Here is a 27,763-nt window from a genome sequence, read left to right as displayed (position 1 = left end):
CAGAGTTTTTATTTTCACCTCTGATTTCACTTTGTCTTTTCCTTTGGTTTTCTCTTAATGAGACGAATAGCAATATTGCATCATCCTGCATCGAAAAGCCAGTGTGTTTCAGTGACGATGCAGTTCCCACTTAGGTGCGATCAGCCCATGACTCTGGCCCGCGGTTTCAGGCTGATGTCTAAGCTGACAAATTGACCTGATGTCGCCGAGTGGAAAGGGTAGGGAGGAAAGCTCCGAAAAGCAACGCAGGACAGCGGAGACCTTCTAAGAGGTTTCGCTCCCTCCTGCCCAGGTGTTACAAACTGTACCCGTGTTCGGGAGATGGGGAGAGATGGAGCGGTGATGCCGGTGCCCGCTCCGGGCTCTGGTTACCCAGAGGGAAGGAGGTGAGCTGAGGCTGCAGCCGTTTCGTTCCCTCTTCCGAGGCCCCTGGCACACTCCCACTTCCTCCTGTGCTCTCGGCTTCTTTGCATTTCTGGAGTTAATGTGATTTTTTTTGTTGTTTCGTGAGATATAAAAAGCACGGGTTGCAACTCCCCTGGATGCTGATGTGCGTGATGAGACCGTCCAGAGATAACGTGGTCGATTGCAAACTGGGAAGGGAGCGTTTTATAAGTAGTCTCAAGCCCCATGCTTTAGATTTTATACCAATATCCATTTATTAAGGGTTAGAGTCAGTTCTATAATCTGTTCAGCAGATTATTATTTGTTATTTGATTATTATTATTATTCCTCACACCTCGCTTTGAAGCCGTCAGACCTGGTTGCTGTCAGACCCAAGGCAGTGAGCTAGTGGGACCTCAGATCTTACCCACAACGGTGGTTCCTGTGTTTTTATGTTCAGGGATGTTCATATCACTTCAAAGTAAAATCTTTGCTTGATAGATGGAGACCTCACAGTACTTTGTGGCAAAACTCAGTTTATAGTTTTGGGTGGGATTACCTGGTGTTTTATGTAAAAACAGAAAAGCACCAGGGTAGATCCTTTTCATACAGCATTTCAGCTTTTCTTTCTTCTTTCTCTTCAGTACTTTTTTTGAATAAGATGAGCTATAGTTTTCAGTAATATAGTCTATTTTAAATATTTTCATATTTTGTATACCTTTGTCATTAATTTTTATTGCTTTAAAGAAGCATTGTACAGTGCAGTGGGCCACATAATGCTCTCCCTATATATTCAGAACTCCTCATTCTTTCCACTTAATTAATATTGAAGTGCAACCTGCAATTATTAGTTTCAGACAGGATCACTTATGGGAAAGACATTTCAAGCAGGGCTTACAACAAAATGTAACTTATATTTCAGGAGACGGAAAAAATTACTCTGAATAATATAAAAAGTTTTATCTGATCATGTAAACTGGTAGAAACTGCAAGGGGACAGACTTTGTCTCTCAAGATTGTTTTTTTGAAGTCAGAGCTCAGCCATGCAATATTTGTGAATCTCTTTTTGTTACAAACTCGTTTCCAAGTTGGAAAAGGAGATTATGTTCTTGATGCTTTTGTGGACTTTTTTTACCCCAGGTGAAGAAACGTGTATTTTCTTCCTAGTAACTTAGTATTCCTGTTTATTTTTACTTTAAAAAGTCACAGTGCACTGTAGGTATCCCTGGTGTTTTCAAATTAGAAGACAGAAGCTGTCTACTCCGTGGTGTTTATCTACTCACATGTTGGAGCACTACACAACCACTGAAGCGTAAAAGTGAGACTATATCAGCTAGTTGAAACGTAAAGAGAAATACTTTAATATCTTCTGTTCACCCATCCTGGAATTTGAGGGAGGTATCGGCGCTAACCACATGCGACTCCTGCGAGCGCTCTGAAAATTTACATGCCTGCGAGGAAATACAGCCTTTGTTTTATATCGCATCTGAAGAGTTTGCATTCCAGCCATGAAGTGCTCCATTGCAGCAGCGTGTTGGGTGGAGAGCTTTGTCTGCTCATGCCCCCAGTGCCACTCCTGGGATGGGTAGACGGGGATTTCTCTCTAGCTTGAAGTCTTGAGGAGCTCCAGGGTCGGAGTGATGGGTGCAACCCGCACAGAAGCATATCTGAATCTGGGTGATATGACTGCTAATAGTAATTTCTAACTTTCCATTTCAAATGCACTCATAGAATCACAGAATCATAGACTGGTTTGGGTTGGAAGGGACCATACAGATCATCTAGTTCCAACCCCCCTGCCACAGGCAGGGACACTTTTCTACTAGACCAGGTTGCTCAAAGCCTCATCCAATCTGGCCTTGAACACTGCCAGGGAGGGAGCAGCCACAACTCCCGCATATAATTTATGGATACGAGCCATGCCTCCTGTTTTCTTGCTGCTCCCTGGTTGCTAAGAACAAAGTTGGCCTTCAGGAAGCATTAAACCATACACTCTACATAAGGATGTTGAATGTTTCTGAAGAAATGTAACAAAGAAGAAATTCCCTATTAGGCTATGAGAAAGGGAGACAATACAAGATGTTTCTTTTTTTGATGTGTCCCTTTGTTCTGTGTTCAGCTAATACATGACTCTTCCCCACAGCGGGCTGGAGAAGCTGCCACGGAGCTTCATAATGAGCATGGCAGCCTGCAAAGCTGGGATGGAGACACGCGTTTTCAAAGCGTTGCTTCATGACTTCTTGTTGTTGTCTTCCCATTTTGACAGGTGGTGGCCTTAGGAGAAGTGCCTGATGGGACGGTGGTCACCGTCATGGCTGGAAACGATGAGAACTACTCTGCAGAGCTGCGAAACGCTTCTGCTGTGATGAAGAACCAGGTGGCCAGATTTAATGACTTACGATTTGTGGGCAGAAGTGGAAGAGGTAGGCCACTGCATTTTGTGTGTCCATAAGGAAGTAAAAACAATGTCTAGATGTCAAGCTTACTTTGCGATGAAATACTGATCAATCTGTAAATACATCGTTGTCGGCCTTTCATTTGGAGGGAGGAATGCATGTTTTATTTGCAGACAAGCATTTGTGCAAACCAAGTTAAGAGTTTCTCTTAAGAGTTTCTCTTAAGTTTTTCTGACTCCCCACGTCTCTGTACGTTTTTATCAGACACAGGTTTTGAAAAATGATTCTCAGAGTACCTGCTTTCCTATTTTAATCACACAGCAAAGGTAAAAGGAAATGGGAGTATTTGTGATCTGGGTTATGTAGAGTCGGTGAGTGTATCTCAGGCCACGGCAATGAGAGATGGAGGATTCCCTTTAGCAGTAGAGCTGCTTCTGAACTTGTTGTAGAAGACCTATAATTAAGGGGGTTTTGCATATCACATGTGCTATAGGTTTTACTCTTTAAGGGCTTACATCTTTAGAGGTTTACAGCAATAGGTGGAAAGCTTTCTGGTGACTTCCCTGGCCTTTGTAATCAAACTGCATATGACCTGCAGAAATAAGCCATACTTTTCTTTTTAGCAAACTAGTTGACTTTTTATGAATTGCTGGTAAGCTTGGGCTTGGACTAAATTTAACCTTTACTCTAAATGACAGGGTAACTTTCAGTTATTTTTTTTTTGAAGATGTAGAGTGCTGTCATTGTCTTCCAGCTGTTTAGGAGCTTCCTGTAATCTGGAAACTGCACTGCACTCGTAGAAAGCCTTTGTAATCATTGCAAGTTTGCAGGAATTCCTCTTTAAGAGTCTTGTAGCTGCTTTCAGATTTCAGGTGATGATTGGAAGGGTAGCTCGAAGGAAGCTGGCACTTCGGTTTTTGCTGCAGGGATCTTCAGAGGTGTTTGTTGTATCAGTCCTTGATTCAACCTACCTATTTTTTCCTTTGTGTATTTGAAGTAATTATTCCTTTTTTTAAGCTAGCCCTGTATGGGACGAAACAAAGCAACAGACGCCAAACAATTGTGCTGGGAAATTAGCAATAAAGCTAATTTTACAGTAATATTCTTCAGAAAGCAGTTGTAATGAATCTTAAGGAAGGAAAGAGTATTTGTCCAAAAAGAAATTACATGTATGACGGAGGCCTAGGTAGTCTAAATCAGTCTTTAGGTAGTCAAAATCTTGTTTTTACAAGTGCTTTGTGAAAGTGAGCCCATAAGTGTGGCTTACAATGGCTGTTTTTTATTTTAGTGACCTGTCCAGCAATTCTCTTTGTCATTTTACAACTTAAAAAATAACGATAATAAAGAATAACTTGAAAGAAAGAATAACTATTGCAACAGTAATGCAATATAAATATGGAGTTCGTTGCCCTTTTGGATAAGGTGTTACCTATATCTCTTCCATTTGTCTTGCTTTCTTTAAAAAAAATGGTTTGCTTTGTTATTCTGCTGATGGATTAGGTTTGAAAGTTCTCTGGCTCCATCACTACTGCTGCCTTACAGTAAAAGTTTAGTAGTGTATCAGTCTTTCAGTAGTGCTGAAAAAGAATTGAAATGTGATGTACTACCTCTGATCTGTGAATTTCATTTGAAACCTATGATATATACTTTTTATTAAAGCATAGGAAATGAAACAGAGGGCCTAAAGCCCCAGCAGATACAGCTACAGACACATACAAACACAAACCTCCTAAAATTTGGTTCCAGTAGTTTAATTTCAGTTTGTATCTAGCAGACTTGGAATAGACTTTCTCTCTGATCAATCTGGGTAGAATCTATGGAAAAGCGATAGTGTACTTTTCAAACCCTCAACATATTTATTTAAGAGACTTCAAAGAAAAACAAAGGGTGTGCACTGTTTTACTATATTGGCTTTCTGAGTTTTGGCTAGTTTCCCAAATAGCAATTTTTATATTTAAAAAAAAAAGGGAAGAAAAAAGACAGACTTAACTGCTTGCAGACTTTTCACGCATGGAAGATGAAGAAAGCTTCTTTTGATGAAGTGTAATTATGTCCAAACAGAGCTGACCCCCTCCCCCTATATTTCTTATGATCTTAACGGAAGAAAGTAGGGCTTTGCCTTTGAAGCAGCCGGGACTCGGTGGAGGATCTGAAATGCTGCATTCTGCTGCCAGGGGCAGGATGGAGAAATTGGTCCAGACTTGTCTTCCAGACTTAGAACAGAGAGGGGGGGAGAGGAGAGAGGGAGAGAAGGAGAAAGAGTTATCATTAATGATAGATTTTTAGAACTTTGCTAAAATAGCAGTAAAAGAAAGCAGTGGTTGTGAACAGAAGTGAGCAAGCTCCTTACATAGACAAATATCAGTAGATACGGGTCTTGCAGTAGAACAGGAAAAATAAAGTAATAAAGAAATCATTTTTCAGTGGCGAGAAACTAATCCACACCTGTTCCTGACTTGAGATTTACATCTTTCTAAACAGCTTGCTCTTTGATCTCTGTATCTCTAAATTTGATTGTGAAGTCTGAATCATCAACTTACCACTTCACCTCCTCTCCCACGTTTTTTCTTGCTTCCCATGGCTCAATGGAGAAACTTGATTTTTGTGCATATTCATGTTGCTTGCCTGACAGAAGCTTCACGTTTTTGTTTGTATAATTTCTCGTAAACACCTTTTCTGGATTCCTAAGAATAAGTAACCAGGGTGCTTTATGTGAATGCAGAAGTTGTTTATATGTGGTTTTGAGGCAGTAGCTCACTTTTACAAGCCCAATCCACAGTGCAGAGAAGAAAGTATTCCTGTCTTCAATAGAAAAAGATCATAACCTTAATTTCGTTGTGTCCTGATACTTTAATCACATTAGCATCTAACTGAAAAAATATGCAACGGGCACAAGCTGCCGAGTCTCCTTTCAAGCTAATTTTTGGGGCTTGCCTTGTGCTTCAGCATGTGTCCGTCTCGTCCTCCCGTGTCCGCTCGGCTCACGTGTGTGAATAACAAAGAATGCACAGTTTAGACACACTGAAGCAATAGTGCCAGATGACTGCTTGGCTGGGGAATTTAATAAAAGAGAACTACAATTAGTCTTTAGCCTCTAAAAGTGTATAGTTGAAATGACTACGGGCAATAAAGAAAGGTGATAAAAAGTGCATTAAAGGATTTCGTAGCGGAGGAGGGATATCTGTGAAATATCTGTGGAAGGCATAAGCATCACTGGAACAGGGGACCTTAAGAATTTATTTTGTTCTTAATCCTGTAATATGTAAATCATCTCTTGAAAGCTCTGGAACCTGAGTGTTCTGGCAGGGCTGTGCAGCTCCTCGCGATGAAGTGATGTATCATTTACTGAGTGCGGTGGGGCTTCGTCGGTGTTACTTCATTAATGCTTTGGTTTGTTAGAATACCAGTAAGGGGACAAAAACAGTTTCCCTTTCAAATTAGATGCGTACCTGTTCATCTTAGTCTGGCTGGGAGGTGACAATTTAGAAATGCTCTCAGGCAAGGTTGAAACATAGCTCTTTACGTTAAACCGTGCATTTTTTTTCTGGCCACTGTATCCTGTTAGGTTTATTTAGTGTGGAAAATCATGCAGACGTGATTTTACAGAGTCTTAGAAACAGTATATTTTGTCAGGTTAATTTTTAGTCGTGATAGACTTTTGTACTGATTGAGCATATAAATTGGAAGGCCAGCTTCTTCATTCAAATGTATATGGAAAATCCCTTTATTATCTTTTTATCAATAATACTCTACTGATTTTATATAGGTAACTGTGATCTGAATGTCATCATCATACAATTTAATAGCCAGAACTTTTTAACATGATAAGCTGGTGCCAAAGGAGGCCTTAAACCTGTCTCTGGTGAATAATATATATCCAAGCAATAGGTTGAATTCCTGCTTGGAGAGGGATAAAAGGCACGGACCCTTTTCAGCCCTAAACAAGCAGGCGTGGAGGCACTATATGCTTCATTAGGGCTGTTGCTGTGTGTCTGAAGGCTGCCTACGCACACACTGTACGCTGGCAGGACACACAGTTTACCTCTGGGGACGGTGGATGGGCAGGACTGGACAAAGACTGGACATCCTACATACACCTGACTCCTCCTGTGGTGATCATTCTTGAAAGATCTGTGAAATAATCCATGTCCCAATGAAACCAGGGAAAGTCACCTTCAGCCACACATTGCCACTGAGGCAGAATTCAGCCTCCTGAGATTGTGGCACCTTTGCCAGGGTCCTGACCTTCCCTTTAGCCTGCATCTCTTGGAGAGGTGGGCACAGCTGGAGAGCAGCTACACCTGGAAAATCATTTTACTCTAAATGACAGTTATATTTCCTTAAAAAAAAAAAATCCATGTCACATTCTAGTTTGTGAAAAATATAGCCGAGGCAGTTTGAAGTTGCACTCCTGATAATAAATGATGTGTGTCTCAGGCAGGTTTGGGGGATATACGACTTGGACCAGAAAGAAACACCAATTACTAGATTTGACAGCCAAAGCTCTGTTTTGTATTATGCCTTATATATAAGCTGTTCTATATTAGGCTCGAAAAAACTGCATTAAGTCTGCACTGTTACATATCATTTAAGATTTGTGTCTTGATTGAATGCCTTCAGAGTTCAGCAGGAGGAAAAGCCCTAGCAACAAAAATGCACGTATACACAGAGGGAAGGAGGGGAAAAAAAAAAGAGAGTTTTAAGTGTCTGGTAAAGTAGCAGCTTAAACGAGCATGAAGGCCGAAGATTGCTGACTGTTTTATTGAGTCACTGTTGTACGCCCACCTTTTCCTGTCTTGAAACAGTTTTCAGTTTTGACTATCTGACATGACTAACCGTTGCATATCTAACAGATTACAACTGTCAGTGAGTCTCCCGAACGGGGGCCAGCGCCTTGTGAGAATGTGCGCTCAGATGCAGGCAGCTCCCTTTATTTATTTCTTTTTAACGTTTTCATTCAGCTAAAGGCTGCAGATGAGCTTGTGCAATCTCTGCCTGAATTTGAACTATGAAAAATAAAAAAAAATGCAGACTTACGCTAGCAACGTACGTGCACACAGCAGTTTCTCACCCTCACGGGAAAGTTGGGGGCTTTCTTAGTATTTCATAGATGGAATATATGTAGGGAAAAAAGTCTGTTCCAGTAATAATGATATCATCATATTACCCCTGGCATATGAAGGACAGGAGACACTGATTCCCTGTTAAAATGACTCCCAGGAGGAAAATATATTCTTTCTTCATCTCATTGTAGTCAAGTCAAACAAATGAAATGATAAAACTGTGTGAAGTAAATAACATGTGGCCACATTCTGCTCTCTGTCACACAGCTGCAAAACTGGAGTAAATTTTTAAATTATCTGACTTGCTTTGGATTTACACCACTTTCAATACAGCAAAGAATTTGGCTTGTCCTCAGCAGTGAATCACTTTTGTTCTGTCATTGTATGATGACCCATTATTAAATAAGAAACATTTAGATTGTCAACACATGGACATATTCTTGACATAGAGTAAAACTGAAGGGGAGGAAAACTCCTATGGTCAGTTATGTTTTTAATTTTCACGATTGTGGTAACGACAGGGAATAATTTTAAACGTCTCTGATTCTTTACTGAACATGCATGTGACTGTTTTCATGTTGTAATCACTCATTCCTTGTTGGTTTTCTCCCTTTGTAGGGAAGAGCTTTACTTTGACAATAACTGTCCTGACAAATCCCCCCCAAGTCGCTACATACCACAGAGCTATAAAGGTTACAGTGGATGGGCCAAGGGAGCCAAGAAGTGAGTATTATATTCTTATTTTTGCACTTATGTCTGCTCAATTTTGTTTAACAGAGACCCGTAAATGAAACATATATCTTTGTCAAACACTGGTTCTTGCTCAGCGAAATATGTAAGCGCATGCTGAATTTGGAGTCTATTGGACCACACACATACTTGCATTAAACACTCACTTAAGTGCTTGGCTGAATTTGGGCAATCACAAACCTGATTCTCATTCACATCAAGGTCTTGATACATTATCTGCCAGTGTAAATGAGAACTAAACCCCCTATATTTATATATAATCTGATTTAGGCATAATAGATACGATCCTGCAACATGCTGAATTCCCTGAACTCCCGTAAGCTTCCAGCTAAAGACGTTTAGAACAAAACAGGAGATTGATCTTTCAGGATCAGTCCTAGCGCAGAGAGCAAATATATAATATAGTGCCTTTTTGTTTGCCCTTAAATTCTTTTGTCATCAGATAATTCATGCACCTGGTTAATCTCATCATACCTGAAATTGGTTTTCAGCTGTGGACTCATCATAGACCCTGGGGGGCCAAAGACAGATAAAAACCCAGTATATCAACAGCATGGTCTTTGTTTCCTATTTGTGCACAGAACGTACATTTTATTGAAACATAGTCCAGCAGATTTTCACTCAGCATGTTTACCTCGTAGCAATGCACTTCCTAACTTACTAAGAATCTATTTGCAATGATCACTGGCTGCATTTTTATGACAATTGTGTTTTGCATGTTCTAGCAGTTGTATGGGTAGGACTTATTTTTAGATACAGTCAAATCTGGTTAATCCATCATGATTTATATGGCTGTCTTTCTGTCTAGCACATTTAGCTGGTAAACAGTCTCACATCATATGGGTATCACTGATGATCCAGTCTTGGAGTTTTTTCTTATTCTAACTAGAACGACTCTTTCTAAATTGATTGGATTAACCAGGTATAGCTGTATTTAAATTACATTTAGAGATTAAGAATGATTTGATGAATAACCACATTAAAAACATCCCTATAATGGAAGCATCTCAAATAATTATTTTGCTTTTGATCTGCTCATACAAATGAGAACTTTAAGGAGCTTTCATGGAGTTTTGTGTAAGTACTAAAAAGACAGAAGAAGTCGAAAGATGTAGGCAGAATTCATCCAGTTAAGTGTTTCTCGTGCTAAAACACGCTGCGGCGTCACCTCCTCTTGCACTGAGAGGCGGGAGCTGAAATACCTTCTGTAAGAACTGTCCGGGCTGTAGGGTTTCACCTTGAATAACAGATGAAAAAAAGCGAGTAGCTATGGATAAATTTCATTATGTAGATACTTGCGTTGCAACCTGCTCACAGCTGAGGTGTACGTCTGTCACAGCGAGGGGATTTTTATTCTGTCTTCTCTTCCAAGCTGAATCAGTTCCCATTTTTAATTTTCACCTGCAGCTGATGCTCCATGTAGCTCACTCAGAGACACTGGGTAAACTGCATTCATGGAGTAAAAACCAGGGAATAAGTTATATATCATTTAGCCATTCCCATTTGGAGGCTGCTTCCATATATATATTGAGGCATCCGCAAAAGAGGAGATCTCCCAGCAGAGGACACAGCTGCTTTGAAAGAGCAGGACGGTTTGAAACTGATGTGGAGAATAGCGTGGACTGCCCTGTGTAGCACAGAAAGGGAACCCGCTTGCATTAGGCCTAGCCTTTTTGGTGACCAGTGGATTAAAAGTGAGGCTGTGTTCGTATAACTTAATGAGATTTCCAAGTTCTGCTGGAGTTTTTTAGTTTAGACCTGAAAGGCCTCTGTACGTGATACCTGTCTGCTATTTGCATTGAATAGCTGAACTTAGGAATGCTCAGTAACTTAGTTCTTACAGCCTAGGTGGAGTTATTGTGTCTTCGTTCATCTTTTTTTTTAAGAAGCAAAATTTGAGCTCAAATGTCTATTTGAATGTTAATATTTTGGCTAAATATTTAGTGAAGCTCTACCCTGGGGTTAGTTCTGTTACTGCAGTTTGGTACTTTCAAGGCTATGACACCTCCAGAATGACTGTTATTAAGCGTGAATTTTCAGGGAAAGAGTAGCTCCCGTGAGCTGTGGGAGTTTCACTGAAGTTCTGCTTCCTTCTGAGAGCCCCTGCACTCGTGTAGATTTATTACTGTTTGGTAGTAATTGTTCAAGAAGTGTTTCTGGCATTTACGTTGCATAAGGAAAATTAGGTGGTTGGGGGCAATAAGGAATTCAAGTCAACGAGCAGTTCTGGTAGCAAATGTGTTTTCCTTAACAAATTATGTATCGGCAAATAGTGCCCCTCTCTGCCAGGATCTGTATTTCACTTCGACATCTCAAGCACGTTTTCCTAGTTTTCCTCTCTCTGGCAGCTCAACCAGAGCTGTCACATCACAAACAACTTTTTTCTTAATATACACATCTGGCGTTGGCAGTTGGACCAACTTCATAAGAGCACATGATCATCATTCATTACAAGATTAAAAAGTACCCCATGGCATCATTGATGTTTTTTAACTTTGATCTTTTGCAGTTGTGATTCATCTCAGTTATAAAACTTCCCTTTAAAGCAACACAACCGATGACTTATTAGAACCTTCGTTCTAAGTAGCGTAAACATAAAATTATGCACATCTTTACAAAATGTCATTTACTTTGTTGCCAGCTTATCATTTTAAGACATGACATCATGCTTTAGATCGTGAATTTGTAAGGCTTGTTTATAGGCAAGGCACTCTGACCTTCTCTTGGCAAGTTGACTCAAGCGAACGACTGCTGCGTGCTTTCCAGCAGCAGCAGGAGAAGCAGCAATACCATGACAGATATCACAATCGTTTAGAGCTTGACTTTAAGAGTGCTGAACAGTCATGGCATGCAGTGACTCCAGTTGGTGTTTTGGATGCTCAGCACTTAAGAAAGTCAGGTTCTTAAATGTAAGTGCCATTTAGTCATATTAAACATATACTTGTAGAAGCCTGCTGCCTTGCCTCTCTGTTATTATTTTAAAATATCTTAATAGAGACAGTGGTGTCAGGTTGCTCTGTTAGGAAAACCTGCCCTTTTCTATACAAGAAAAGGTCTTCTGATGATTTTTCCTTGGAAAATATTTATTTATTTTTAATTATCTATTTCAGTCTATATCTAGATTACCATCCAGGGACATGTACTGTGTTGCACAGTCTTTGTGCTGGATTGAGATAGCTCATTGCACTCTGAGTGATGGAGTCTGGAGACGGGGTTGTATAAGATCTTTGGGAATCATTGGGAAATCCTGCAGATATTTTTTTCTCCTCATCTCCAGGATAAAACCTCTGCCATATGCACATTGTAGCCAGCAGAGCTGCCTTCCAGCTGGGAGGGCTGAAAGAAGTTTTCCGGAGAAATAAGTTGTCATGAGGTCATAACTGACTGACAGATAGCAAGAGATCACTGTAAAGGAATTAAAAGAAAAAAAAAACAGAAGAAAATCCCCCTAAACCTTTACCTAAACCCCTCTTTAATGCCTTTGCCTTACCTCATTACAAATGTAGAAATAATGATTTGCCCTTCCCCAGTGGTACCTTTCGAATAGGAGACATGCCCTCCTTTCTGGCTGCTTTTGGTAGAAATCCATTCAGGAGGAAAATCATGAGGAAGGAGGGGGGAGAAGTCTATATATTTTTATATCTTGCCTGGCTTCCAAAGACTTTAGTTCGTCTCTAATTAAAGGAAGTCTCCAAAGCCACCAACCACAATTTTCTCTATCAGCTTGAATGGAAAAGTGGTTCTGAGCTTGGAACTGAAGCGTTTTGGTAGGAGAAAAACTGCTTTATTTCATTCAGCTCCCGAATATTTCTCCACGGCTGCAGCTTGCAAGGTGCGCACGTGATGAAAGGTATGAGCAAACATCGCCTTTTTGTCTGTGCACGCTGCAGAAGGCAGCGAAAGCTAGCGTGAGGTTCTGCTCAGCCTTTGTATTAACTGTTTGGCTGACCTGGCTTATAAAACACAGATAAGTGAGTGAGATTTTTGAGATTCCTCGACTTAAAACCATAACAGTTTTTTAGGAAGTTCTCCCTCTTTTCTTTCAAAGGCAGAGGGTGGAGGGCTAAGTCTGGGGCTAGTGGAATGTGCTTTGGAGTAGAACAGCTTTAAATCTTTCAGTATTTTTTTTTTATTATTTTTTCCCTTTTTTTTTCTTTTTTTTTTTTTTCTGTTGACTGCCTGTCAGGAGCTGGGCTGGTGGCCAAGCAGGAAATGACACATCGAGAGGCATTTGTGTTGTGCAACATTTTGTGGAACTGATGCAAGGATACATTGTCTGTTTACGCATTCCTCTGCTAACAGCCTGCATGGCAGTAATTTTATTCAGGGACACATGGCATGCTACAGCAAGGAGCTAGATCCTTAACATCTCTTTATGCAGAATTATCACAGCAGTTAAAACACGCTGTGTGTCCCCCATTCAGAATATTCTCTGGCGTGCCTTCAAAAACCACTCTACCAGCCCGCCCTTCCTTCCAGAGAATATATTGATTTGACTGTGGGGTTTTTTTTGCACTGCAGTAAATTGGGGCAGCGCAGAGAGAAAGAGAGTTTGCAGAACAAGAGGAAATTTTACTGGCAGGTCCTACTTTGTGCAGCTACCTCAGACTGTAAATGTAGCATCGCAGTTTTTTGAAGCGCTGCGTTGCAGACGCTGAACACGGAAGTTTGCATCTGAGCGCGTTTTGGCACGGCGAGGAGGTTTTTAATTAAAGTCAATGCTAAATACCCTGAGATATGATGAGCAAGTCCTGGGTTTTCATCCAAACCGAAGTCAGAAAATCTGTGACTTGCTCTGGTGTCTTTCAGAGTGACAAATCTCTGCTGAGATCGGCTGGGTTATGCCGGATTTCTCCCAGCGTAAGTGGGAGCAGAGGAAGGCAGAGTGGGCGGTCTGGTGGTTTGCGAGTTGCTCCAAATGACTTTGTAAAGCTTAATGTTTGCGTTATAATGCCCCTTTGTAAGAAATGAGGGAAAATGTGATTATATTAGCCAAAGAAATGTTCAGCATGGCTATGATACGGGGTTTAGGTTCTTTTCTGTGACTATCGTTGGCATATTTGAGCACGACCACAGTCCACTTACAGGCTGGGACCTCACCTGTGCTCAGGTTCCTGATAAGGAGTTGTAGTTTTCTGATTTCAATAGTACAACACCAGGTCCTTTTTACAGTGTAAAATGCAAGACATCATAGTTTCGCTCACTATCATTTGCTGCTGCTTTATTTTTTGCAAATGTGTAATTTCGCAAAACTACTAGTTGGGGACGGGAGCTCCTGAGCGTTCCCAGAGGCTGTAAGAAACTGGCAGGATGATTCAAGTGTTCCTTGTCAAAGGTGACAGACATTATATATGCTAGTGGTTTAGTTTTACGTTTGAGATGGGTGTGTAACCCCCAGAGCAGAGCTTCTTACAGTTACCCCGACCACGATGCATCTGGAACAAGGTGACCAGGACACTGTTGGGGGTGGTAGCTGCATCCCCAGGACCCGTCAGTTCTTGCTTTTTCCACTGTGGCTAGAGAGGGGCTGGTGCATAAAAACTCATCTTCTGAGAAATAGACTATATGAGAGTAAAAATAATTTGTTTTCCAGTGATCATAACTTTTATCTGCTGGTGTAGTGCATAGGGTAAGATGAAAGCGAAACCTGCTTAGTTCACTCATGGCTTGAATTCACCCACTGCAGTTCTGAAATCTCAGTGATCTACATGACACCAGCTGGCTCTCCATAGGAGGATATTGCTGCCCAGGGAGGTGACAAGAGTGACCATGTATTCACTGTTATGGTGAGAGGGTAAAGGCCTTGAGAAGATTATGTAAAACAAATGGGCAAGTCTGAGCATAAAACCATTCCCTAAGATGTCCTCACCAATAGTAATGCAGTCTCGGTTTGTATTTGTCAACAGAACAGTGTTTCCATCATGTTGTAGAGGGAACACTGCTTCCAAACAGTCTATTCCTACTATGTTTGGCATGTAAGATGGCCACCATGGTGTTTTTTTGATATTGCAGCTATTGCTGTTTGTATTCAAAATGTCTCTCCAAGCCACAAGTAAAATCGTGGCCCCTCTGCATAGTCATGCTGCATAGTCATATGGGAAGAGAGTTTTGCCCTGACTAGCTTACAGTCTCCATTAAAAATACAGATGGGAAAAGGGGTTAGAACTAAACAAATGAAGTCAATGGTGGAAGTGAGTTCATTCTGTATCTCCATATGGCACGACTGTGAGGAAAGGAAATTGTGAAAGCCTTTTTTATAAGTCTGTGACTCTACTCCATGTAGGTACTGTGGAGGAAGATGGTATAAAAAAAGGCATTAGAGTAGCTTTTCCAGGTCGTCTTGTTCTGTACTTTCCTCCCAAGAGAACTCTCGTATGTCTTCACTTTTGAAATGCATTTAGCTTGTTGCTACTAATATCAGCATTTTTTTTTTCTCACACTTAAGCGTAGCACCTCTTATTCCTCTGCCTCCACTTTCCAAAGTGGGTTGGGAAGTAGGAACAGGGCAAGTACATCTGGGAGATGCTGCATCAGAATAGTATAAGTAGAGTACTTATGTAGGTCTCCCTTGGTGGCAATCCCAAATTTCTTTATAAGGTTTTTATAAAATTTATTTTTATTCTCTGTGTAAACTTCATTCTCCACTGAAACATGGTCATCCCAGACGTGAAACACAGATGCTGATTTAACCAGACAAGGAATGCAGAAGAGGAAATGAGGAAGAATATCATACTTAATTGAAACTTCAGGGGAAGAAACTTAGTAATGATCTCATGCTGCAGTATGTTTGGGACGCCGGAAACCTTACTCTTATGAAGAACTGGGTTCCCTAATGCGTGTGTCTGCTCAGATCCCCTGTTACATTTCTCATCCACAGTAGACCAGCTTACTCAGCACAATTGTAGCTCACCGTCGACTGAGGGTGGCTTTTAGCTCTCCAAAAATTAGACATGTAGGGTAGATTTCCTCTGAAGTGAATGAAGAGACATAGGAACTTGCAGAGAGTGATTCATCCCACCTATCTTAATGCCTATCTAAGAGTGCAATGAATTGCCCTTTAGAGGTATCTGTCCCTTTCCATTGATTATAGATGGAGGCTAGATGACTAGCCTAGACTAGGCACCATGGTTTTGAGATGGCTGAAATCAGATGAGATTATGAGATATTCTAGTCCTAATGACTGCTGAGAAATTCAGACAGCCTGAGTTAGCTTTAAAGCAGGTAGCTCAGGTAGTGATAGCAGTACAGCAGCAGATAACATGGAGCTCAGCATGGGTTAACCAACTGTTTGCTCAGCTTCTTGGGTGGATGCTTTGTCTTAGGTTGAACTGTGAACAGTCCATGCTACATTTCTGACAATACAGGGACTTGTTTAAAGCTGACTTTGAAGTGTCTATACAGCTGCCGTAATGAGTACAATATAGACGTACCTTAAAAAATGATGCTATCTACTAAGGCATCATGATCACCTCTTGCAGGATTTCGATAGTCAAGTACTGCTCAGGTCCTACTCATCTTGGTTTATGTGAACTGCTGAGATTAAAACTGAGGTCATTTAGCTGTAGACATAGTATTCAATAAGATTCTCACACTAAAATATTGCAGCTGCATAAGAAACAATGTAAAGGTGATAATACACTTTATAGGTGTTACTTAAAGGTGAAGAATATTGGGGAACACATTTAAAGATTTTCCTAACACTGGGAAATACTCCACGTTTCCAATGTTCCTGCTCCACATCAGAACATATTAATTATTCCTTACTAATCCAAACTTAACATGCTGCCCTCTCTCCTTTGGTTCTGAGATGTAATCTTTCCCACAGCGTGGGAAGGCAAACCCTTTTGCCTGATTATTGCCGGCATAAACTGTTTTTGCTTCCATCGCTCTTCAAACTCTCGTACTTGCATTTTGTGAACTTTACTCCCACTTCATAATACCCTGCTTCTTTAGTAGCCCTGCTCATTTAAATTCAGGATGCCAAACAGGTATTAATCAGGGTGCTTACAAGTGTAGAATCTGCTTCCTGCTTGTCTGCAGTCCCTGTGAGTAATGCCAATTAGTTGTCTGCTTCCTTAAATCTTCATACACTTTCTCATTCTTGCATTCCCACAGTAGTATAGAATCATAGAATGGTTTCGGTTGGAAGGGACCTTAAAGATCATCTAGTTCCAACCCCCCTGCCACGGGCAGGGACACCTTCCACTAGACCAGGTTGCTCAAAGCCCCATCCAACCTGACCTTGAACACTGCCAGGGAGGGGGCAGCCACAGCTTCTCTGGGCAACCTGTTCCAGTCTCTTACCACCCTCACAGTCAAGAATTTCTTCCTAATATCTAATCTAAATCTACCCTCTTTCAGTTTAAAACCGTTCCCCGTTTAGACATGGTGTTAAATGCCCTGTGCAGTCAGAGGCACTTGAGAGTGTCGTGTTTCATTGCTCTTAGAGCTCAAAGGGAAAATCATCACCTCCACAAGCACCACAGAATTGAGCTGTGGAAGAAATGGATGAGTCCGGTTCTTGCATTTGTAGTTTAATTTGCTAGAAGCAGAGATCTAGCTCATTATACTCCAGAGTATCACTTCACATGTTGTGAGACAGGTAGACAGTTATATACAGCGGTTTCACATTGGTGCAGCATCATCTTGGAAAGGAGTAGGCACTTGCAGGCACTGATGTAGTACCAGGTATATGTTTACATCTGGTAAATCCTAGATTAGATTTGCAAAAGAAGCCAAATTTTAACTGGTTGCGTTAAAAAGGATCGGAAATCCAGAGATTAGCCATCAAAAAGGGATGATACTCACAATTACTTGTTGTATTTTGAAAACTCAGACCTGTGTTTCTCAGTAGTATAGAAGCTGGAAAATAATAGAGACCTGGAAATACAATACACAGTTGCTGTGTGGTACAAACCCCTGGTTAGGAGTACAGAGGGTGTTACACATGGAAACATTTTTTGTTTTAATGTGTACATACATAGTCAAGGATCCAGATTCAGATTCCTAGACAACAATATACTTCAATTAATTCAATTTATCTAGTGAATTTGTCAAGCACTGTAGACATATGATGTGCAAGAGAGTTGGTTCCAGGTTTCTAGGATGCCAATTAAATTTAAGAACAATTTAGTTTTTCATTCTTTGGGTCTCTTATCACCATAAACTGTAGATTTGTGGAACATTCTTTTTGCTTTCACACTGGACACTCTTTGGCTTTGAAGATCTGGGCTATGAATCCACTCCCATTTTTGGTCTTTTTTGATATCTTTGAACAATTGTTTGTAAAGCCAGTGCTCTAATAAAATTACCACCTCTGTAGACAGAAGTGTTAACTGCAGAAGAGGGCTCAGCATTAAAGCTGTGAATGTAAATTATTCAGTGTTTTAAGTCATCAGCTAAGCAGTCAAAATGAAAATCCTTCTTGTAAAGGGACATATGAGTAAAATTTTCAGAGACACAGGGTAGCTTGACTCTTCTTAACTGTAGTTGCATAAAAGCTAGATATGGTGTCTCAGCAAGTCATCTTTGGCCTGTTGCGTTCAAGAGAGAGATGTATGTATGTGTTAGAAGCTGGTTTATCCCACCCTAAGTATCTACAAGTGTCAGTATGCAGATCTCTGGACGTGAGTGGCAGTGAACACTGGCTGCAGAAGGAACGTGGAGCTGGTGCTCAGTGCCGTGCACATACCTGCTTCAGCTTTAAACAAGCTACCTGGCTCACTGGCAATGGCAGCAGCACACAGCTTTGAAATGCTTCTTTGTGCTCCTTTTTATCGTTCTTTAAACCTTTTAAAAGGGGGATTTAGTGCCGACTTTTTCAAAAGCCACATTGAATGGCTGCTCTCTGAAATTTGTCGCAATTTAGGATGTTGGTGAACCCCTCCTCATTAGACATAAATAGCCAGTGTGTGATCTTTTATGTTTTCCTCTTCCGTCCCTGCTTGGTTGAAACTCTCAGGCGCTCAGTACAAAAGCGTCCATTCTGGTTTAAAATGTCTTTCCCTGTGCTGGTGTTCTTGTTACTGTTCCTCTCCCAAAGGCTGTGGCCCCTACACCTCAGCAGTAGCCTGGCTTTTATATGTGATCCTCATCAGCTTCACAGTAAAGTCCAACAGTTTAATTAGCCTTTTGCTTTGGAAGAGTGAGCCCGCGGCCTATTAGTGCCGTGACGAGGTCTCACGCAGCAGTATTCATTGCCTGCGGTATAACACGCAGTCATAAGCGTCCCTGAGAATTGTGACAGCAGAATTACAGCACATGAAGGATACTCAGACTCGGTATTTAGGTAGGGTTTGCGCTTTGCTTCTATGCAGACTTACCAATCTATGTTATTAATTAGTTTCACTCTTCTTGATCTTTGCTATTTCTGAAAGATGGCAGCAAAAGAGAAACCTGGTAGCAGCTAGCTTGTAGAGACAGTCTTTGTTATAGACAGGTAGGAGAGAGCAGTAAGGACTTGGTACTCGCAAAACCCTGATAACAGTGTCTGCTCTTTAGACCCAGCTCAAGAATGAAGGAAGCTCTCAGGGAAGGGTGTTTAATCTGTGTGGGATGCAAAGTAAACACCTCACTAACTATATACATGCCGTGCAACATAAAGAATTAAAATGAGAACTGTTTTTCTCTAGTGACTTGATGTAAAAGGGAATAAACAGTAGATTTAAGGTATGTAACAAGAGAATACTTATACATCAGATAAATAATATGTTGACATAGAAGAAATAGATCTTTTTGATTAAAGGGCAGATACCTCTAGCTCTAAGTCTTACTTTATGCATATGCTACAGACAAAAATTACAGTAGGAAAAGTCCATGTCTGAGCAGTCAGAATTGGGAAATGCCAAGATTACGGTTATCAGTGCAGCTTTAATTCATGCCTGTCGTGTGTGTGTGACAAAACAGGCCCTCCCTGTAAGACCATGTGCTGGTTTATCCAGAGGACAGCAATGTCCTATGGATGGAGCACACCCACTTACTCTTATTTTTTAGACAGCTAACAATATATGTTCAGAATGCCGCTCTCGCGTTGAGTTAGTGGTGAATGGTCAGTGGTTCTGAAGAGTAAATCTGAAGGTCTCATACCAGGTACTGGGAAAAATATGAATACGCAGTGAATGTGATCTGTGAACACTTTGGTTTAAGCAACTGAACTATTGTCACAATAAAAAATGGTGTGGCAGGAGCATAAAATCTGTGGGCTGGCAATCAGCTACTTTTGCCAAGCTGTAATCAAAGCTTTGAGCTGATAAAATCTAATGAATTTCCATTCTATGAAATTTTATTTTTCAAAGTTTTATAATTTTACCAGATCTGGCCGGATTGCCACAGAGATTCTGAAAAATAAACACCCAACCTGCTGAGCCAAGTTTCAAATGTTCACTCCAAAATACAGCAACAAAAAAGCTCCTTCAAGAAAAGATTGCCAAAAATGTTTTTCGAGGTGCTGTGTTTTCCCTGAGTTAATTCATTTCCAGGAATGTCTGAGCCATTTTGGTTGAAATTGAAGAAATGTGTTCCTTAGTCACGCAAGAAAAGATGGAATGCAAACAAAGTTCGGTAAAGTTGCAAGCAACTGAAAATAGGGTCTTATAATGAGAAATGTTGGGCAGCTTTAGTGACAGGCAGTCCTACCAGCCCCACCTCTAACATTTAATCTGCTAAGGTATTAATTTGCACTGAAAAATAATCCATTAGCTTCAGTGGAAATCCTGCGTAGAAAATTAACTCGGCAGCTGGCAGGGTCTCCTCGTGGGCTGCAGCAGCTCCGGCGTCAACTTCAACAGGTCAGGTCTTTGGCTGGTGACCGACAGGCGATGAGCGAGGTGCAATCTCCAGCAGCAGAGGAGAGCACGATGTGACTCCTACTTGTGTGCCGGGGACATGTTAGAGAAGTCAACAACCTTTGTAAAAGATGAAACAAGGGCCAGCTCAGCCTGCAGGGCCTCTGGAGGCGTTGCAGGTTAGAAGGCAGCGTGCCTTCAGGCCCCAGTGTTTGGCAGGACTCTCCTTCCCCACCCTTAGCCTCTTCAGAGGGGTAATTTGGTGTGCGTACACTTCGACTGAATTGGCAGAGTCTGCCCAGACGTTGCAGGCTGTAACACACACGGGGTGCGAGCCGAGAGAGGTTTGGGCTGCAGACCATGGCTCCTCTAAGGCGCCCGGGTGCGGAGCCGGGCCTCCTCGCTGCGAGCACTCCTGCACGTCGGCACCCCTTTGCCATGCTGAGAGAGCCAGCGTGGGCAACGCTGCTTCTGAAAAGGAGCATTTTTAGGCAAAAACCCCTTGTGTTTAAGAACAACAACCCCAGGAAATTAACATTCAACCCCTGCCTCCCCCAAACTCTGCCCTAAATAGCTCCCAGCGTGGCTACGCACTGCTGTCTGAGTCCCCTTTAGCTGAGGTAACAGGCAGCCACAACCTGTGTCCAGGCACCATCCAAACCTCAGGGTGGGCAAAATCTGGACCTAGTCTCATTGCAAAGGCCAGCTGGAGTCAGTGAATGTGGAGAAAGGCACTTCAGGCTCCCGTGAGCCTCCTGATTTGTGTAAAATCCAGGGTGAACGACCAGTTCTTCTGCAAAAATAAGCTGGGTGATAGGTGCGTCCAGAGGCATGATCTGTGGTGTTTTAGATACTCTGATGTCAGCCAGTGCAAAAACACTTACGTGTTGTAACCTTCTCCCCTTTTACGTGACTCAGAGCTGCAGAAGATGTTGGCCCCATTTAAAACCACCGACGAGAGTTGTTTTAACAGGTTTGTAAACTGGAGGAGCTGATCAGAAGCAGGAGGTGTCACAAGTTATACTTGAGATCTGCTCCTGCACAGAAATCTCTTCCTCCTTCTGTGTAAAACACACAGTCTCTTCTTTGGAGCTGCCTCAAGAAATGGCACTGCAGGGAGTAGGCTCCTTGTCGACTTGTTTGCTGTTCCCTGGAACAGGGCTCAGGGATGAGCAGTCTGCTGCGTGGTTTTTTTATTTTAAGTGAAGACAGCCATTTTTGGAGACGGATTTCAGTGCTGGGCAAAAGGCACCTTCACAGACAGCTTTATTCCCCTCACTACTACAACTTTGTTTAAGCTTTTCCCCATGTCTTTTATTCTCACAGCGTTCCCATCCTTGGGAGCCAAGCGGCTTGAGAGCTGAAAGAGAAGTGTTGTCAGGAGGGTGATTAAAACAGGGATTGATGCAGCTGGGAGCCAGGGTTCAGTCACCTCGCTGGGCCTCTGCGTTAGTGTTATGTCAGACACAGTAGCTTTACCATGCGCGGCGAGTTTATGCCTTTTTTATTGTCTGGCGTTGCCAGAAAATGTTGACCCCGGGAGTAGCCGCACTGTGTAAGCAGTCGGCGGTGGAGGGCAGCGTGCTCTGCAAACCATTTACGTTCCCTCTTTAATTTGTCACTTATGGGTCATATCTTTTTACATTTACTTTTTAAAATTAGTTCAGTGTGGCCTGAGCTTCGGTTCCAGAATCCGCACTGAAAAGTTCCCAACTTTATGAGTTATTAAAAAAATTCCAAAACCCCTCACTTAATGTATGTTCAGTATGCAGGACAACTTAAAGTTATGAGAAGGCTTCACATTTTTATAAGGACATGAGTTTAGGGAGAGATTAGATTTTAGGGCTCATGCAACATGGAACAATTGCGTATACTTGGTCATCTCTTCAAAGAGGATACTGTCAAGTGAAATTTGGCCCAAAATTTAAAAGAAAAAAAAGAGAAAGTTTTGGCATAAAAACCAATCTGGTCAAAATAACGTGTTTTTTCCAACATAAATTCCATTAAAAGTAAAGCCAGACTCAGCAAATGCTTGAGATCTCCCATATGGACTGAAGAATAGTTTTACATTGGAGCACAATGCAGTTTTTTGGAGTGCATTTGAGACTGCTCCTGTTTTGGAAGCCTGCTCGTGTCTTGTTTGAATGACGATTTAGGCTGTATATAGCAAAAAGCAATGTTAGCATATCTGGAACATCAGCACAAAGGCTGTCTGTTAGAAGAAATGTTTCTTTTTAAAGAGAACAAAACACTCCTACCCTATGCCATTTTTTTCTCTTTCTTTAATTCTCATGTCAGGAAGTTTTGAAGAGCAGCTCTCAGTGGCCAGATGAGTAAGGCAGGGATGTAGGAGGATGGTTCAGTGGCTGATGCATTTGAATGTGGCTCCTCCAGGTCTGCCATCTGACATCTTTATGATGTTCGTGCATTTGAAAATCCCTCTAAGCAGATGTCCAAACTTACTGATATCAGTGGAAACTGGGTACCTCTTTCTCTCTGCCTCAGTTCCCCATGTGTGAAGTATGAATAGTGGCAGTACCCTACTCCAGGGGTGACATGTATATAGGAAAATGGTGAAAATAAAGGTGTTTCTTTGCCAGACTTATGTTTATAAGACATGTTCCCATCCAAGATGTATCCCAGTATGTCAGAAAGTCTCGGTTTCCCTTGATAAATGGAAACATCTTTTTTTTTTTTTAATTTTACTTCATATTAGTCCATCCTCAAGATTGGAAGAAGTGGGATTTTTTTCCTGTCCTGTTAGCTTTGAGCTTCATATATTGCTGCTTTGTATTTGTAGTTGTAGTACGTATATGTAGTTGTTCCAGACCCCAGTTCCTTCAAATTGCAGGAAGACACTGCAGGAGGTAAAGGTGGCTTGTAGGAGTGAGCCTCTCATTAAATCAGCCCTTACTCGGAGTTAAATACCTGGTGCTGCTTTCAGAGAACAGCAGGTACAAGGCTCGTCTAGTCCCTGCTTAAGAGCTTTACACTAGTACAGCCCGGAGAGACGAAAACCAGACAAAATAGAAAGTCTGAAAAGATGAAACTCCCCAATGGATAGATATTCTTTCCGCATTTCTTCTATAACACTGACTGTTGAATGATCGCAGTGCATATGCTTTAGCAACCATACATTTCCTGACTTTGGGGAGTGGATCGACCACTTTTGTGCAGCTGAGGGGAGGAAGCTTTACAGCCTGTGCGGTTGCCTCCGTGCGCGTGTGTGTCTTCAGGGGTGGGGAAGGCAGGCATCCTTAACCAAACATTTGCAACCTGCTGTTTGAGCCGAAATAGGAAAACCAGCTTGACAAGAACGAACGGCTTCGCCAAGCGACATTCGGGGGAGGTTGGTGGGATTTTAAACAAATCTCCTTAAGCAAGCATGAAAACAAGCTATTTAGCGCTCATTAATGTCTCAGGTTAAACTCTTGAATAATTTGTCATGGTTAGGCTCTTTTGGTTTCATTGGTGTTTTTCTAGTGACTAACGAGTTGACAGCTACACATGCTCCTCGGTATGCCACTGTTCACAATAGGGTTTAAAGTTGTGTATTTGTTATTGATGTCATTAAAGTGATGGATTTGAGCTTGGTTTCTGAGGCAGCCGACTGGGTGGTTAGGACTAATTTCTAGCAATGGTTTTGGAGGTTGAAACCAAAGTGTGTATAAAAGGAAATGTTTCTTCTTTTAAGCAAATAATTTGAACCCAGATGAATGAAATTTAAGCAAGTGGGCATCAAACTCTGAGTTAATTTTGACATAGTTGTCTGGAAATCATCACCAATTAAAATATTTTTATGAGCTCCAATGTAGTATTGTCTTTCAGTGCTTATGTAAGAGAGGAACAAACTGCTTGTTTAACCCCAGCCTTGAGTCTACTGGCCAGAATGTATGACTGAAGGCATAGCCAGCTGGAGGTGCAGGGAGGGCATGGGCCTTGGCAAACCCCACTTCGTGGGGAAAAGGCGATTTCCCTCTCTGCACTGAAAAATCTGTAAATTCGAGCAAATCGCTTGCACCCGACAGGATGTGCAGCTCATTTGAAAATGAATCTCACCAAACACATTTCACATTTTTAGACAACAGTTACTAATAGGAAAGACAGACATAGCTGTTTGTAACCACCTCCGTAGGAAGGGAACGTTTCTCTGACATGGGGAGTCCTGCAAAAAGTCAGTGTGAGTCTTGGATGTGCAAAGAGGACATAAGCAGCTCTGGAGCCTGGGAACCCTAGTTCAGAATCAAAATGAATCCCTTGGGTGGTTATAATCAGATTTTTTCATGTGCTCCTCCAGATTGAATAGCTAGCGAGATAGTTCCTTAATTTGTACACACACCTTTCACACCTGCACATAAAGGAAGCCTTTGATGCCAAGTGCTTGGTGGAACAACAAGATGAGTATGTGCAGAATTAAAAGGATACACACCACACTTAAAAATATTTATAGCTTTTTAGGCTCTGCACTTTTAAAATAATAATGAATACCCTGCCTGATGGGAGGAGCAGTCTCTGCATTGTGAATTTGGCCTTTTCATGAGAGCACCATTGTTTGTCATTGCTTTTACATTGCAAAGAGAGTTGAAATGTTGAAGACTCGAGTATGAATGTCTGTTTCTGTGTTCCCAACCACAGTCTCACTTATTCAATGAGACAGACTTTACACATTTAAATTTTTCTTATTGGTGTTTATTGAGTTTTTTGCATTTTCTTTTATTATGCTACATGTGCATATATATATGTGCATAACAGTACTATGTGTTTATGAAACAGCCTATCATGAGTTTTTGTTTTCCATTCCATAATTATCATAATTTGATTCTTGTGCAGTAGTGTACTTCTATTATTCGGGCTCCCAACACTGTAGACAGATGTTCAAATATTTCAACACAAACAAAACTGTTTATATTTAACTTACAGAATTGTTGTAGCTTTGGTATGTATGCATGGAATTTGCCCTATTGTGAAGTGTTAACCAGACTGTGCACCACTTCAGTCTGAACGAAGGTAGACATGAAATTTTACTTAATTTCAGCCTCCAGTTGAGTCCATACCGAGAAAATTTCAGGGCTTAGATGCATGATCAAGTTACAGGGGATGTCTGTGTTTCCACATGTCAGCTGAGCCACAGCAGCTGCTCGGTAGGTGTTCTTGGCCCCCCATAAATGTAAGTTGATTTGATTTAGCTTAGCCCTCAATAAAAGAGGCTTAAGATAAGTAGAATTGCTGCACACTTGCCACAGGCAGAGAGCACAAGCGCAGATGGTTACCATCCAGGTCCGGGACACGGTAACCCATTCCACCCCAGGAACTTGGCTGCATATCTTTATGGTCCTGTACTCAAGATAGTCAAGCCAATTTTTAGAACAACATTTATATTCTCTTTTAAAAATTAGTTATTGAATCCCTTAACATAGCTGGGTTTGTTGGCTTGCATAAAAACAGTTTGCCAGTTCTCCTCTCTCAGCCCCACAAGCACTGTTGCTCACAGGAGAACGGCATTTTGAGGGGCTCATTCAAAATAGAAATTATTTTATTTCTCAGCCTGGTTGGGAAGAGACTTCTTTAGAGAGACTTTGACAGGTATTTTAGGCCCTAAATTTTACGAGTCTTGACTTCTCAGATATTCTGGATATGGAAAAATACCTTGCATTTGTTTACCTTGAACTCTGTAGTTCCCACAGTCTGTAATATTTAGTACATCGCAGCCAAGAGCTGATTTAAGAAATTTGCTTTTGAAATCCCCTGTGGCTTCCCTTGCCGGCTGAGTAGGGCGAAATTGCAACACTTCTCCAGGACATAGGCAACTAGCACGATCATGAGCTCCGTGCGAGAAAGTGAGACTGCACCGTGAGTGTGGGTAGACTATCAGCCTGGCTCAGTGAGTTGCAGCTTAGCATTGCTTTAGACTTTTGGTGTGAATGGTAACTCATTTAGTCATTTCAGCTTGGAGTGAGTTATATAAACTTGTACCTCTGGATTTATAACTACATATCCTTAATCTGCTCTTCTGTAACATGTTACGATCCTCCTTAGACAAGGTATCTGAGCAAGTAGTGAGTTTGGTTTTCCTGCTTTCTGCAGCCCTTTTGAACAGGCAGGATTTCCAGTTCCTCAGTCCTCTGTGCTGTTCCTCTACTCTGGGTCTGCAGTGGTCTAGCAAGTGGTGTCTGTCCCTGTACTAACCTTTTGGCGTCCTTAATGACATTTGATTCTTATTATATATAAATATGGACAGTCCATGGATGTTCATAAACATGCATGTCCGTGGGGAAGCTCCCATGTTTTCCTTCTGGATTAAGATAAGATTTTTTGTAAAGGAGGAAAAGAGAAGAAAGTGGGTCAGCTTGGGGTGTTTCCCTGAGCTCTTTCCTGAGCTCAGGTGGACTTTGCATTCAGCATTTCTCATGGCCACATCCAGTGGGGGAAGCTGATAGCAGAACCTACTGCAAATACAGTAGGAAAGGCAGAAAATGTCAGGGCAGAGGCATCTGCCATAAGAGCCTTAGCTTCCATGCAGGTCTCCAGGGAAATTGGGAAATTTCTGAGCCCTGTAGACTGGCATGACAATAAATCCATACCAGGGGAGGGCACATCGCTTTGCCTTTCACATCCTCTAACAGGAGGAATCCCAGAGGCTGGGCGACCTGAGGGCTCCTTGGATGTCCTCTTCCAGCCGCGGCTGTGCTGTCTGGAGAGGACACCATTCCCCAGTGCTCCTCTAATCAGCATCAGTCAAAACGAGTTGGCTTAGCAGAGTCCTGCTCCAAATTGGTGGTAGCTGTGGTCGAAGATGAGTGATTAACAGCGGAGAAAGGCTAGGCATGATAACCTTGTAGCTGGCACAGCTGCAGCCTGGAAAGGCTGTGTGAACACAGCCCCAGTTGTGTTGGGCTCGGTTAACCCCCATGCTGGTGGCACGTCCAAGCTTCATGATGAATAGCAGGGGCTGCAACGTGGACAGTGACCAGGTTTCAATTAAACATCTCGCTGAGATCGGTTTCTGCTTTAGGAATGGAAAGTGAGCTCCAAAAAAGTCAGTTCTCATTAGCTGAGTGCCTAAGCAAGATTTATTTTTTAAAGCATTATTTAAAAATTTATAGAGTTTGTTAGGCAAAAAAAAAAAATGTTAGCCTGAGTGAGCTCTACAAGTGTCAAAAAACCCTGAAAACAGAGGCTTCTCCTGGAAATGTTGACAGTGTACTAGCCATCGACCTGCTGCTGCAAGACCTGGTCGGTCATTTCCTAAGGGGGAAAAAATAATTGAGATCTATTAGAGGGGAGAAAGCCTCCAGGCTGTTTTAATCTGAAATTCTGCAGCCTGACATTAATCAGGAAAACTCTTTTTTTTTTTTTTTTCCAGTTTTTGGCCAATTCATTTCTACAT

The 27,763-nt window shown here is 41.6% G+C and overlaps 1 protein-coding gene across 5 annotated transcripts in view; it reads left to right on the top strand.

Annotated features, from left to right (window-relative positions):
* Positions 1-27,763, top strand: part of RUNX2 (RUNX family transcription factor 2) — a 158,544-nt gene that overhangs the window by 73,569 nt on the left and 57,212 nt on the right. For all 5 annotated transcript variants that reach the window (XM_068413221.1, XM_068413133.1, XM_068413302.1 and 2 more), the window contains 2 exons: positions 2,651-2,807; positions 8,462-8,566. In XM_068413221.1, the coding sequence (XP_068269322.1) occupies positions 2,651-2,807; positions 8,462-8,566 (262 nt within the window). The remainder of the gene's footprint in view (positions 1-2,650; positions 2,808-8,461; positions 8,567-27,763) is intronic.

The sequence above is a fragment of the Nyctibius grandis genome, chromosome 1, assembly GCF_013368605.1.
Source record: "Nyctibius grandis isolate bNycGra1 chromosome 1, bNycGra1.pri, whole genome shotgun sequence".
NCBI classification, from domain to species: domain Eukaryota; kingdom Metazoa; phylum Chordata; class Aves; order Nyctibiiformes; family Nyctibiidae; genus Nyctibius; species Nyctibius grandis.
This window is presented reverse-complemented; position numbering and strand designations above follow the sequence as displayed.